The sequence below is a fragment of the Rhagoletis zephyria genome, unplaced genomic scaffold (genome assembly GCF_001687245.7).
Source record: "Rhagoletis zephyria isolate East Lansing unplaced genomic scaffold, Rhagoletis_zephyria_1.1 Rzeph_scaffold_05909, whole genome shotgun sequence".
Taxonomy (NCBI): domain Eukaryota; kingdom Metazoa; phylum Arthropoda; class Insecta; order Diptera; family Tephritidae; genus Rhagoletis; species Rhagoletis zephyria.
Window position 1 is genome coordinate 3,067 of NW_016162992.1, and position 13,054 is coordinate 16,120.

The 13,054-nt window shown below is 41.2% G+C and overlaps 1 protein-coding gene across 1 annotated transcript in view; it reads left to right on the forward strand.

The window, feature by feature from the left end:
• The window catches only part of LOC108372601 (uncharacterized), a 9,995-nt gene extending 295 nt beyond the window's left edge, over nt 1-9,700 (forward strand). The window contains exons 2-5 of the mRNA XM_017628331.1: nt 4-3,764; nt 3,889-3,987; nt 4,058-4,196; nt 6,344-9,700. Of these exons, the coding sequence (XP_017483820.1) occupies nt 4-3,764; nt 3,889-3,987; nt 4,058-4,196; nt 6,344-9,196 (6,852 nt within the window). The 3' untranslated portion in view covers nt 9,197-9,700. The remainder of the gene's footprint in view (nt 1-3; nt 3,765-3,888; nt 3,988-4,057; nt 4,197-6,343) is intronic.
• The last annotated feature ends 3,354 nt before the right edge of the window (nt 9,701-13,054 follow it).

The window sequence follows — 13,054 nt, forward strand, 5'->3', positions numbered from 1 at the left end:
CAGCAATCGCAACAGCAAGTTTTATTCCAACAACCACACACTCAGGCAAATGTACAAACACATGAACCTCCCGCCACCACTAGTAAACTAGCCGCTGACGGTCGACAAGTGCAACTCGTGGCCATACCGCAAACATCGGGACCCACTGCGGTGGTGGCTTCCACTAATCAAACACCAACAGTACAACAACAACCCACCAATGTAATGGCTTCAAACAATAACAGTGCCAATAATAGTAATAATAGTAATAATAATAATATATCGACGCCAGCAACTGCCACCATACTACCACCACATATCACCGGTATGCCCAGTAATGTATCGATATCGGTGGGTTCACCCGCATCAGCAACTGCACTTATTCAGCAACTCACCGGCAGTTTGACATTGGCGGTATCAGAGCACTGCGAACGTCTTATATTGCGGCACAATCCAAATCAACCACAGGATCAGCAATCGCAGCTAATACTCCAAGCACTACTTAAAGGCGCATTGCCAAATGTGACAATAATCAATGAGCCAACTAAACTGGATAACAGTAATAATGGCGGCGGTGGCAGTAGTGGTGGTAACCAGCAAAATAACCGCACGAATGCGGGTGGAATAAATGCAATAGCACCGACATCGGTGAACAGTGCATCACAGCCACAACAAACTAAGCCAGCGGTTGCGTCCAACACCGGGGCCATAAGTAAAGTCACTCTGCCAACGCATGTTTCTGCGCCTATAGGAACGAAAACACCCACACTACAATTGCAGTTCAATGCTTCGCAAACACCGATTTCCGGAGGTGCGTCTGCAGGAACAGTGGGATCAACTCTTCAATTACAAATGCCGCAACAGTCGCCGCAACAAAGAGCGCTGGCACAACAGCAAGGCATGATTCATTCTGCGCAGCAGTTGTTGCAACAGCAGCAGCAACATCAACAGCAGCAGCAACAGCAACAACAACAACAGCAGCAGCAGCAGCAACAACAACTACAGCACCAGCAACAACAACAGCAGCAGCAGCAACATCAACAACAACAACAACAGCAACAACAACAACTGCAGCACCTGCAACAACAACAGCAGCAACAACAACAACAACACCAACAGTCAATGCTACCACAGCTGTCGCAAATGAATACGTTACTTGGTGCTGCATCATTAGCCGCTCAAGGCCAACAACGTTATGTATCGTTACCTAAAATAAATGCGGCAACACAGCAGATATTCTCTCTAAACAGCGAAACGAATCAAATCACTCCCATTAGTCCGACGCAGACTGCTGCGTCAATTGGCCCCACCGAACGTCTGCTGATCGCGCCAGCCGGCATCAATGCTCAGCAATTAGCACAGTGCCTGCAGCTGGGTCAAATACATTTCAACGATGTGAATCCGTTGCCACCCAGCACGCAGCCGCAACCCACGATGATGGCCATGAATCCGACACTGGCCATTAATCAGCAAGCAATGCAACAACAACAGCAACGCTTACAGCCGCCGCAGCAGCAAATAGTACACCCGCAACCCATCCAACCACTAAGTAGTATAGCAAGCAGCGTCAACACTAATAGCACTAATGCAACTACAAATACGGTTACTAAGCAAGTGGCCAACGTGGCGCCCATTATTGATCAGAGTAAAGCCAAGTTGGAGCCGACAAAAGTTGTAGCGCCAACAGGTGCCGTCGCAAAGAAGAAGCCAGTGCGTAAGCCGAAGGCTACCACTACAGCTGCCGACGTAGCCAGTGGCACTGCAGGCATAAAAAATGCGAGCGTCGTTAAGCCAATGCCAAAATTGGATCCGCTGTCGCAGAAGCCGAACAATAACCCCGTACAGATCGTGCAGCCGAATGTAGCCAGTGGCAAGCAAGTTGTCGCCGCAGGTGCTCCCGGTAATTTAACGACAGCAGGCAACAACAGCATACAACCCTTTCAGTCAATGCAGCAAACGACGAAATTGATTGGCGTAACGGCGCCCATGCAACAGCTGGGCGCCTCTGGAGCGAGCTCACAGCAACAGCAGCAGCAGCAACAACAACAGCAACAACCAACAAGCAGTGCACCAATGATGCTGCAGTCTCCAAATGTTCGCGGCTTTGTCAGCAGTGCAAGCATTACTGTTGGCTCAACTACAGCAACCAGCACCAGCGGCATGGCTACCAGCAGTAGCGCGGTTACAAGCAGTAGCGCGGTTACAAGCAGCAGCATGATGATGACGTCATCGTCGACGACTCTGACGCCTAGTTTTAGTAATAACGCGCCGCCGTCTCTTTCGGCTCTGAACTCGTCTAGCAATGCAAGCGCAACACCACAGCAACCGCAGCAGCAGCAGGCAGCACAGCAGACTCAGCAACAACACACAGTGTCGCGTGTACAAACAATTCAGCTGACGGCGCAACAGCAGCAGATGTTTAAGCAAGTGCAAATGCAAATCCAATTTCTGACTATTAAGTTGCAGCATAAATCGTTGCTGAACTCACTGCCATTGCCGCCCGATTTTGACCCAGCCATCATCGCTGCATATGCCAAACCGATGAGCGATCCTGAGATAAATGTGGCACTGCAACGTCTGTATACAGAGCAGCAGCGCATATTGGCCGCTGGCAAGGAAATGCCTACGCCCGAAGCCTATCTTCAAATGCCTTCGATGGGCAATGGCGCAGGCATTACACTAATGACGCAGCCGACACTGATGCAGCAACAGCATGTAGGAGTAAGTAAAGCAAATACAACGGGCATACCGGCGAATGTCGTGCAACCTAATAACCACTCATCCACCGTGACCAATGCGATGGGCAGTGCTGCAGCTGGTCAGCAGCTGCAGTCGCAGACACAGCCGCAGGCGCAGGCCGGAGTAACGCATCGAATTCACATATATCCGATGCAACATCACCAAACAGTGCAGCAAAATAAACAACAACAACAACAACAGTCCAAGTCGCAGCAAACACCAACAACTTCGCGTGGCAAAGACAACGCTAACACCAGTGGAAGGGGAAGCAAAACGCCAACACCCAACTTGCAGCAAATAGCGCAGAATTGCAACAGCAATAGCACGTTGGTGCCCTTGAGCACACAGAAGCAGCAGCCAACACTGGTGCCAACAACAAAAGCGCCTGCTTTACACTATCAGCAGCAACAAACGCAGCAACAGCAATTCATGCTACAAAAGCCAGTTCTAGTGAGCAACATCAACAGCAGTAGTGCAAGTCTCATGAACGGACCTCCGCCACTAGTTTTCTCTAATCCGTTGATTGCTGCCGCAGCCGCAACAACAAGCAGCGCTATGCTTTTCACATCTGGCCAAAATGGTTTCTTGCATGCCTTCTCGCAAGCGCCCGCCAACAGCCTATCCACAATAACGACCACCGCAGCACCAGCCAACACAGTTACAAGCCCAAGCAGCGCTATCAATACCACGACAACTGCAACCGTAACTTCAACTGCAGCAACAGCAACATCAACATCAGCATCAACGTCTAATTCTAATAGTGCTGTCTGCACGAGCATATCTGCTGACACAACCACCAGCACAACGATTACCACAACAACAACTGCGGTAGGTGCTGCGGTAACGTCAACCGAAAGTACGCCACCATTGGATACGCAAGCGCCACTTCAAGTGCCGAGAAGTAATGCATCGTTCGTGTCTGGCAGCAGCAACACCACCACCAGCACCACCACTACCCCCACAATGTCCGCCACTACACTGGGCATGCATATGATCAAATCAGAAGAGAACATGGCGCCACAGCCGAAACTTGCACGTCTTTCTTTGTGAGTAGTTGGTTGAAAATGCGCGATACTCAACACAACTTTCGCTTTTCGACTTTTATAATTTGATCTTTTGCACGATTTTTATTGTATAAATGGTCGTATATATAACTATATGTGTTTTCAGATTTTTACGTCAATTGGAGTTGGATCAGCAGGCGTGCTTAAAACCTGACTACCTCAATCCCTTTCAGGACAAAGAGGAGGCCGTAAAACGGTTAATAAGGTGGGCTGCACGCTAATTCACTTTTATTTATTTTTTATTTTTTTAATTATAACAAATGCTGCTCACTTAGGTATCATTGCATGTATGAGAGTGTTGAGGATCTACCATTTGAGGATGAAGAGCGTTTCGAGCAGACGGCGATGCAATATCAGGAAAAATATCACAAAATTTCAACCAAATACCAAAAGATCTTGCAGCAGGAGTCAACGGTGAGTGACCTATATCTTTACATTTTCTACATGTATAATTACAATTTTAGAACGCTCCAATAAAATCAAATTACAAACAGAGTAGGCTTCAGAAGTGACGTTTTTTTTGAAATCTTGCATTAAGGTTTGGTAAACCATCTCTTGCTCCGAAAATCAGGGCACTCATCATTAAAGTGGATAGGTTCAGTAGGCAGGGCCGCCGAGAGAAAATGCGGGCCCGGTACTAAATCTTCAAGAGGTTTCAGAATTATTTCTTTTTTAAGTGCTCCAAAATTGTTGTACCCATATTAAAATATTGGCTGTCGAAACAATTACTTTCTGGTAAATAATAAAGGAGATTCAATTTCATATATTTTACTGCTTTGAGAAAATTACAGTTGGCCATTATTCTAACAAGTTTATCTTTGATCAAGCCGATAATAATGGGGCTTCCTCCACCGGAACCGAAAACTGAATGATAAGCGACATATGATTAGAAAATGTTTTCTTGTTAATAGCGCTCTTACAAGTTATGTATTTGCATATCGAGGGCTTATATTAAATACTCTCTATCTATCTATAAAAACTTTATAATAGGTTTGTTCTACAAGCTACTCGAAGTCACTTCGAGTTACACATACGCGTTTCACAAGTAAGTTTTATAGTTTATTTGATATACGCTGACAGTTTGAACTTTGCTCGAGCTTTTCTACAAGTAGCTTGTGGAACAAACCTAATATTTAGTCTAGCAAGTAAGCTTAATCTTACATTATGTCAGTACTGCTTAAAAGTAAGTTTATTGTCAAAAATTATTCCCAGTATTTTCAATATGTCAGTTTAGTGGATAGGGATGTCATACACGGAGAGGGTTGGATGTATACATTTGTGTCTTTTGCATATGTACGATTGCGGCAAGTCCTTAGTCTTAGAAAAAAATATAATGAAGCTAACTTTCCCAAAGGCTATATTGAATAAAATAACCGAAAGTGGTGATCCATGTGGGGCAACATTAAAGAGAGGAACAGTTTTTGAATAACACCCGAACCCGAACAGCGAACTTCCAGTTGTAAAGGAAAGACTTAACAATATTGTACATCCTCCTCACCATTTCTCCAGCGTAATAATTTAGATATGCAGGGGAGGAGGGAAATGGGAGAAACTAATGAATTGTTTCTATTTAGTTTGGCAATAGGAATAATAATAGTAGTTTTTCACTCTTGGTGACCCTTGAGATAGAATGGAGTAATGGAGTTTAATGGCTCTATGTGGAAATATAAGAGTTTATTGCTGTGTCAAGTTTGGTTTCGGTTGGGCAGATATATCGCATTAGGTAGAACTATTTATTTCGGTTGGGCAGATATATCGCATTAGGTAGAACTATTTTAGCCTGGGCAAAACTAGTTTGACCTAAGATCGGATTTTACAAGCAACATATACATACATACATACATAGGCACATGTAACTTACCTGCCACAAAAAATGTTAATCATGTTTTCCAGCAAAATTGTGTAGATAGAGGATTTTGCTCTTATAACAAAATGTTGCACATAGTCGAATTTTCAAAATGAGAACATAATACCATTACAGCTATATTTTAAGTTTGACATTATTCATGGCTGAAAGATTAATGGGAGCTCACGTTACAATCAAAAACTCAATTTTGATCAAAATTGCAGATAGAGGGTATTGAATATAAGACCTCGCTATGTAAATCCTACTATGCTGATGCGTTCCCATATATGATACATACGAGTGCATGTAAAAAAGTAACGTTTACATATGTAAATACATATCGTGTAAGAGCGCTGTAATGTATAAGTTATAAATAAACAGAATAAGGTCAAACGAGGATAGAGCGTATACTATAAAAGAGCATTCAGCATGCACACAAAACCTGAGCGTTTGTATATCGTCTGATATTCTTCCTTTAAAAATAACTAACTGTCTGTCAGTACGAGTGAAGTTCAGTTTCAATACGAAATCGACCCATAATTTGATGGCTTTAATAAACACTTGGAACATGCAAATAAATGGTGGGGGCCTTTTGAAAAATTATTAAAACACAAACTGTCGTGTAACGTTAATCCCACGTAAAACTGATACTTGAAATGCTGAAACAAACCAGATATTATAATTAATTAATTATAAATATTATTTTTCCTTACAGTTAGCTCATCGTACATCCGAAACTTGTCAAATCCAACAATTAATGATTGATGATCTGAGGACGGAAATGGAGCATTTACGAAATTCGGAGCGTGAGCAAGCATTGTATGAGCAGCAATTGCACCAACAACAACAACAAAAAGATCTGCCGGAGCGCGAGCAATTCGAACAAAATGTTGATCAATTGCCGTCAGTCGAAATGCAGGAAGTAAAGCAGGAACTCAAAGCTGTAAAAGACGAACTGCAGATAGGCGGTGCTAAGATAAGCGTAAACATTGACACTGCACTTAAAACACTTGGAATTAAAACTGAGCCTGGTGACAATAGCAGTAGCAACGCCCATTCAGGTTGCAATGAAAACAAAGACGCAGCTCCATCATCGCCAGTTGTAGATAAATTTGACTTTTTAAAGCAAAGTATAGCTAATAACTCACCAACTAATGACGGCAACAAGCAACAGCATATGCTGCAGAATCAGAATTTGGAGGAGCAGGAGCATAAACAAAACGAATTACTACCGAAAAAGGAAGAGAAACCCAGTTGGCATAGTGCAGTGACAGCGACACCCGCATCGTTTGAAAATTCGAATTCCGATTCAGTCGAGTCAAATGTGGGCAATGGCAAATTACCGGCATCCAATTTCTATCCGTCCAGTAAAAAGCAGCTGAATGGCACTATTAAGCGAGATACGGCGCCCCTAACTGCTCCGTGTACTTATATCAAGAAGGAGTTTGAAAATTTCGATATTGAATCAGAAATAACACCGAGTTTTATTATGAAAAAAGTAGAACATAAAGATGTGTTGTCGTCACCACCACCAACGCAGCTGAATACCGCCAAAATGCATTACAAGCAAGCCAGGGAAAAGACCGAGCGCAATAATGCGCATGATCAGCAGCAACAACAGCAACAGCCAAGGGTAGCGACAAGTGCGCCAGCGGGTAATAGTTTTGCTGCACAATATTTGCAACACAATTCGAAGCAACAACAGTTACAGCAGCAACAGCAACATCAACAGCAGCAGTTTAAGCAGCAGCAACAGCAATTGAAGCAGCAGCAGCAGCAGCAACAGCAACAACAACAACAAGAAGACGATTGGCTATGCTTGCAGAAAGAGTTAAATCTTATCAACACCGAAAATAAAATGCCATTGCAGCATTTGAATAATCTGCAGCAAGAGCAGCAGCAGCAGTCACAGCCTATGAAGTCGCTCAATCTCTTTGAGCGCTCGCCTAGCAATGATAGCGGCAGCAGCATGGGCACAGTTAGCAGCGGACAATCTGGTCACTTAATAGATCTCTTCCCCAATGGTTGTATAAACAAGAACACCCAATTGAGCCCCAGTAGTAGTGACTCCACCCAACACCATGAACAGCAGCAACAGCAACAAAACTGTGATCAAGGCGTGCAGCCTACCAGTGACCACCACCAAAACCACCAACAAGAGCAAGATTCACATAACCATATGCAGTCAACACTCAACGAATTCTTTGACTCCGGTGACGACATGGCAGATGTACATAAGTCGGTAGAGACGCGCCTGGAGGCCATGTTCGGCGAGTCTCCTGTTCATTTGAGTAAAAGTGGCGGAAGCGATTCGCAAGACATTGAAGCTGGACTAGATGAGATTTTCGGCGATGACAAATCAAACGATAGCAACACCGACTCTAATTCGAAGCAGCAGCAACAACGTCTGTGGGATAGTGAGCTTTCTGCAGCAAACAATTTTATGCGAGTCACAAACACCCAAGAGGGTGGGCTATTTGGAAATGAGCAGCAGCAAATGCAACTCAATCAGCAACACTTGCAACAAAGCTTGCAATTAAATATCACTAACAGTTCAACACGTTGGATGCAAAACATCGATGCTCCATTTGGCGAGTTCATAGCCAACTCCACCAATGACTGCTCCGAGTCACGTAAAAGGCGTTGGAATGCTGAATTAATGTCGCCCGATGCGGACGATACTCTCGATGGTGCAAAGAAGATGTGCCCAATGTCTGGTTCCTCGAGCTCATCATCGCCTATATCAGCACAGCAACAGCAGCAGCAACACCAGCAAACCCAACAACATCACGAAAGTATTATGGAGGCTGATCTACTGTCGCTACATGATGGCATACGTGTGGAGCCTGCCGCAGCACAAATGTTGCAAATGTCTGCTCAGCAGCAAGCTGTCTTCTGCCAAACACAGCAGCAGTTCAGTAATTTATTGGATGGTGTAGATCACCATCAACAACATTTTACTAGCGCACAACACCAACAGCAGCAGCAATCTCACCTTCAGCATAGCCATCACCATCTTAACCACCAACTTCACACACACTTACAAACGCATATGCAAAGCAATCATATCGGTGGAGGCGACTTTGATGATGACATAAGTCGGCATGTGCAGAATGCCATTGACAGCATTTTGAATTTGCAAAACAGTGAATCAGCAGACTCGCTCAACTTCTCGTTAGATCATTCGATGGGCTCGTTGCTCGGCGACAGCATACTTGACGATAGACAACAACAACAAACGACGGTAAATTGCCAAGATGGCGTTAAACGAAGGCACCATCACCTTGTCGACGAATTGGGCGATTGTCTGATCAGCGGTGGCGGCAGTGGAGCAGCAGCAGGAGACAACGCAAGCACCATACTTTTGGATAGCACTCAAAATCACCATGCACAACAACAACAGCAAGCACTGCTAAATCAAAACCATCACCAGGGAATGCAGCAAAACAATCATCAACAACAAACCCAACACTTGCATCAGCAGCAACAATCGATGTTAAGTAACGATTTCGGCTGCGTTGCAGCTGGTCTCGTCGACGAAGCGGTCAAATCGATAATGACATCCTGACAACTTACTACAGCGGATCAGCAGCAGAATCAACAACAACTGCAAGCGCTCGCATCGAGACAACGCGCTGTAGCTAGATCTACAACAACGGCAGCAGCAGCAATAACGGCGATTACAACTGGTGGCAATAGTATTGGCAACAATCGTAACAACATTGTAAATACAGGAGTGATACTAGAGTTTAATACAAGTGCTTTATGAGCTGTGCGTCGTAAAAGAAGCGCTTAGTACGGCGTATGTGTCTTGTAAAAGAGAAGTGGAGAGTGCAGAGTAAGGCGCATCGTTAAAAGAGCACATTTGGAACCACATGCAGCTATAAAAAACGAGCATTATTCTACATTTCTTATTATGCCGTATTTCCACTGGGCATTAAATGACTAAAATATTTAATGATAAGTTTTGGCATTACAAACAAATCGGTATACCTACTTTCTGTCGGCCGCTGTGGCGTAGTGGTAAGCAGTGCGCGCTTTCACTCCCCTGCGCCTCGGGTCAAAGCAACATCGAAAAAAATATAGAAAAAATGTTTTTTTCTTACAGCGGCCGTCCCTCGGCAGGCAATGGTAAACTTCCGAGTGTATTTCTGCNGCTGCGCCTCGGGTCAAAGCAACATCGAAAAAAATATAGAAAAAAGGTTTTTTCTTACAGCGGCCGTCCCTCGGCAGGCAATGGTAAACTTCCGAGTGTATTTCTGCCATGAAAAACAGCTCTCATAAAAATACAATCGCCGTTCGGAGTCGGTGTAAAACTGTAGGTCCCTCCGTGTGACAACATCAAAGCGCACCCCACAAATCGGAGGAGAATCACGGCCAAACACTAACATATGTGTAAGCGCTGATTTATTATTATTATTATTACTGACGTTACTTTAAATAAAAGTTATTAAGTCTGTTTCGCCATTTTTGTCATTTCAATGCCCAGTGGAAATACGGCATTAGTTTTTGGATTTACTTTTCAAAAGATTCCGCTAGAGCAAACCTTTTTGAACCGTGTTAGCATTCAGTTACAATTAGTGACAATTTAGTTTAAAAATTTATAATGTCTTACGAAAAATCGCTTCGAAATTGTAACCACCGAGTACAATTGCAGAATTGGAATTATATACAATATTTTATAGTGCGGCGCTTGGCAAAATGGAAATCCGATTAGTTTTAAAACCACGTATGTAAAAGAAGTATTACATTTTTGAGCAATAATAAGGGTTTTCTACAAAGAATTTAGCTGTTGCCATTGCAAAAACAGCCACCGGAAAAGAAACTTATGGCACTGAAAAAACCTTGATCTTGTGCTCTTGCTTATGTTATCTATGCATGTCCATACTATCTATTAGATAACTTCCTTTAACCAGTTTAGTTCCAATTTACACTTTTAGCATTGATAACGGATGACCACCAAACTTCACTTACGCCTCAGAGCACCAAGAAAGCAACAAGGTTGCAAAATAGCGGTAATTATTACGTAGCTCAAAGACGCCTTATATCAGGTGAGCAATTGCAACAGTGCTGCAAATTTTCTTCAGTGATGCAGTAATTGCAGATGTACATATTACTATTTTATTATGTGTCTCGAAGCGCTACTTTTCATTTCAAGGACGTCGCCAGCTTGCCCTACCTGCCATAATTGACCAATTAATATTTGGCCACTTTGAAAGGACGTCTTCGTCTTACTCTCGAAGATGTTCTAATTTTTCAAATTAGGGCTTTAAAATGCATTCAGAAGAAATATTTGTAAATTACTTTTATTTGTAACATTTGCCTTTTTTTTTCTTTATTCCCAATTAACAGTCAACAGCTATGAACATATTGATGGTCCCAGTAATAACGACACGACTCAAAACTCAAAAACAGCAAAAAAAACCTTCCAATTTTAAAGGGTCTTATGTCTCTAATCCATGCCTATTTCTTAGACACGTGCGTAGGAAGGGTTTTTTTTTAGGTTTGCGTTGTGCGGCTATTGCAAAGACCAATTTTAAGATCTTCACGTTTTCTTTAAAACGCATATAAAACGTGTCTAGCTGTGCTGAGTTTGTTTAAACAAACTTAATAATAATAGCGCATTAATGAAAATGTCGAATATTTTAAATAGACAACTCTTGTCTACCTTTTTAAGTAATTGTGCACTTCCACGAGTGTTGATGGTTTGCACGCGACATATTTTAGATATTTTTAACGTAAATATACATGGTATTCTACAACAATTTTATAAGTTCAAAGTAGCGACAATTTGTTTTGTTTAATATTTTAGATAATTTATAATATTTAATTTGTTAAATTGTAATCTGCTGTGTGTATGTGTAGATATATTTGTAGTTTTTATTTTTTGTTTTTTTCTCTTATTTAATATTTTAGTTTAAAAAACTTGCACTAATGAAATAATTCAAAAAGCAATACATAAAACTGAATTAGAACAAAATATGAATTGTGAAATTGCACAAATTTTATAAAAAAAAATAAGCAATAAATTCAAGCTTGAAATAGTAAAATACAATGGATAATAAAAAACTTTATGAAAATACAAAGTTCCGCCATTTAATAAACAGTACTGAAAGTGTTATAGCGTTAAAATAATCTCGAATTCTTTGCAACATCACAAACACAAAGTGCTTCAGTACCTCAAAACAACCTTAAACTTTTTTAAAGTTTAGTGAAAGCGTTTTACGCTTTCGCGAAAACTCAAAGGGCATTACTTTTAGCTATTCGATTTTAACCGTTTAGGCTACTACAAACACAAAACGACAAACGAACTCGTGCAACTGAATTCTTCAAATCAATGAATGTCTTAAAAACGCTTTAAAGTAAAAATTAGCGAAATTTTATTTAAAATAAAAAGATGCAAAAAATTAAAAATATGCTTATGTAATTATATACTGTAATACTTTAAACACTATCGCCGCAAAATGGCCACAGCTTGTGGACGTTGGCAAACGAATTGGTTGTAAACTACGCAATTATGTTTAGAATGTATGTGGCTTTCGTAAAACAAGTAATAATATTAATAAAAAAAAACAAAAAATTACAAACTTTGCTACAACAAATTGAATGTCGCTCATTAAACCAAATACATATATGTACAAATAAAGTTGCATATAATACTGTGTAGCAGCAAATGGTACACAATATATTGAAAAACAAAAAACGTTGCCAATCTTGTTAATAAAATGTTCAAAATTTGCAATGCAACAAGGAGTATACTAAGCGAACACCTTAAGCAAACCACTTACCACACAAAAAGTCAATGCTGAGAATTTAAACGAACGACGAAAACAAAGCATAAACATTCGTCATTGTTGTATATAAAATCTAAGTGAAATTATTAGTGAAAATTGTAAGATAGCAGCAACATGCAAAATCTAGATGTGAATTTTTTCCTTTCTAAAATTTATCATAACAATCAGTGTTTATATGTGTATTAAAAACTTTACCAAAACCAAAATATTAAGTAAAAGAACTATTGATAATAATAAACTATATAATATATACTTACATATAAAAAGAGATACAAGACAGCGCCAGTATTGGCGAACGTTGCTGGTACTAATTTGCTTACATATGCATGTACGCTTAGTTCTGTAATGTACATGTAAAACTTTTTTGCAAGTATGCGAATAACAATCGAAATATGAGACGCCAATAGGTTGAGTGAGTGTTTGAAACTAATACTTGAGTATAATTTTTTAGTCGAACAAGAAACATTTTCCACAAGTTAATCCATTACGAATGACAAGCGAGTTTAATTTGCGCTGCGCGCTCCAGTGGCCGAATTCATAATTACTGATAGTCGCTCAAAAATTCTGGCATCCACAACTTTTTCGCGCTTGATTGTAAACGCACTTCAGTTGAGTTGCCAGTGGATGAAATG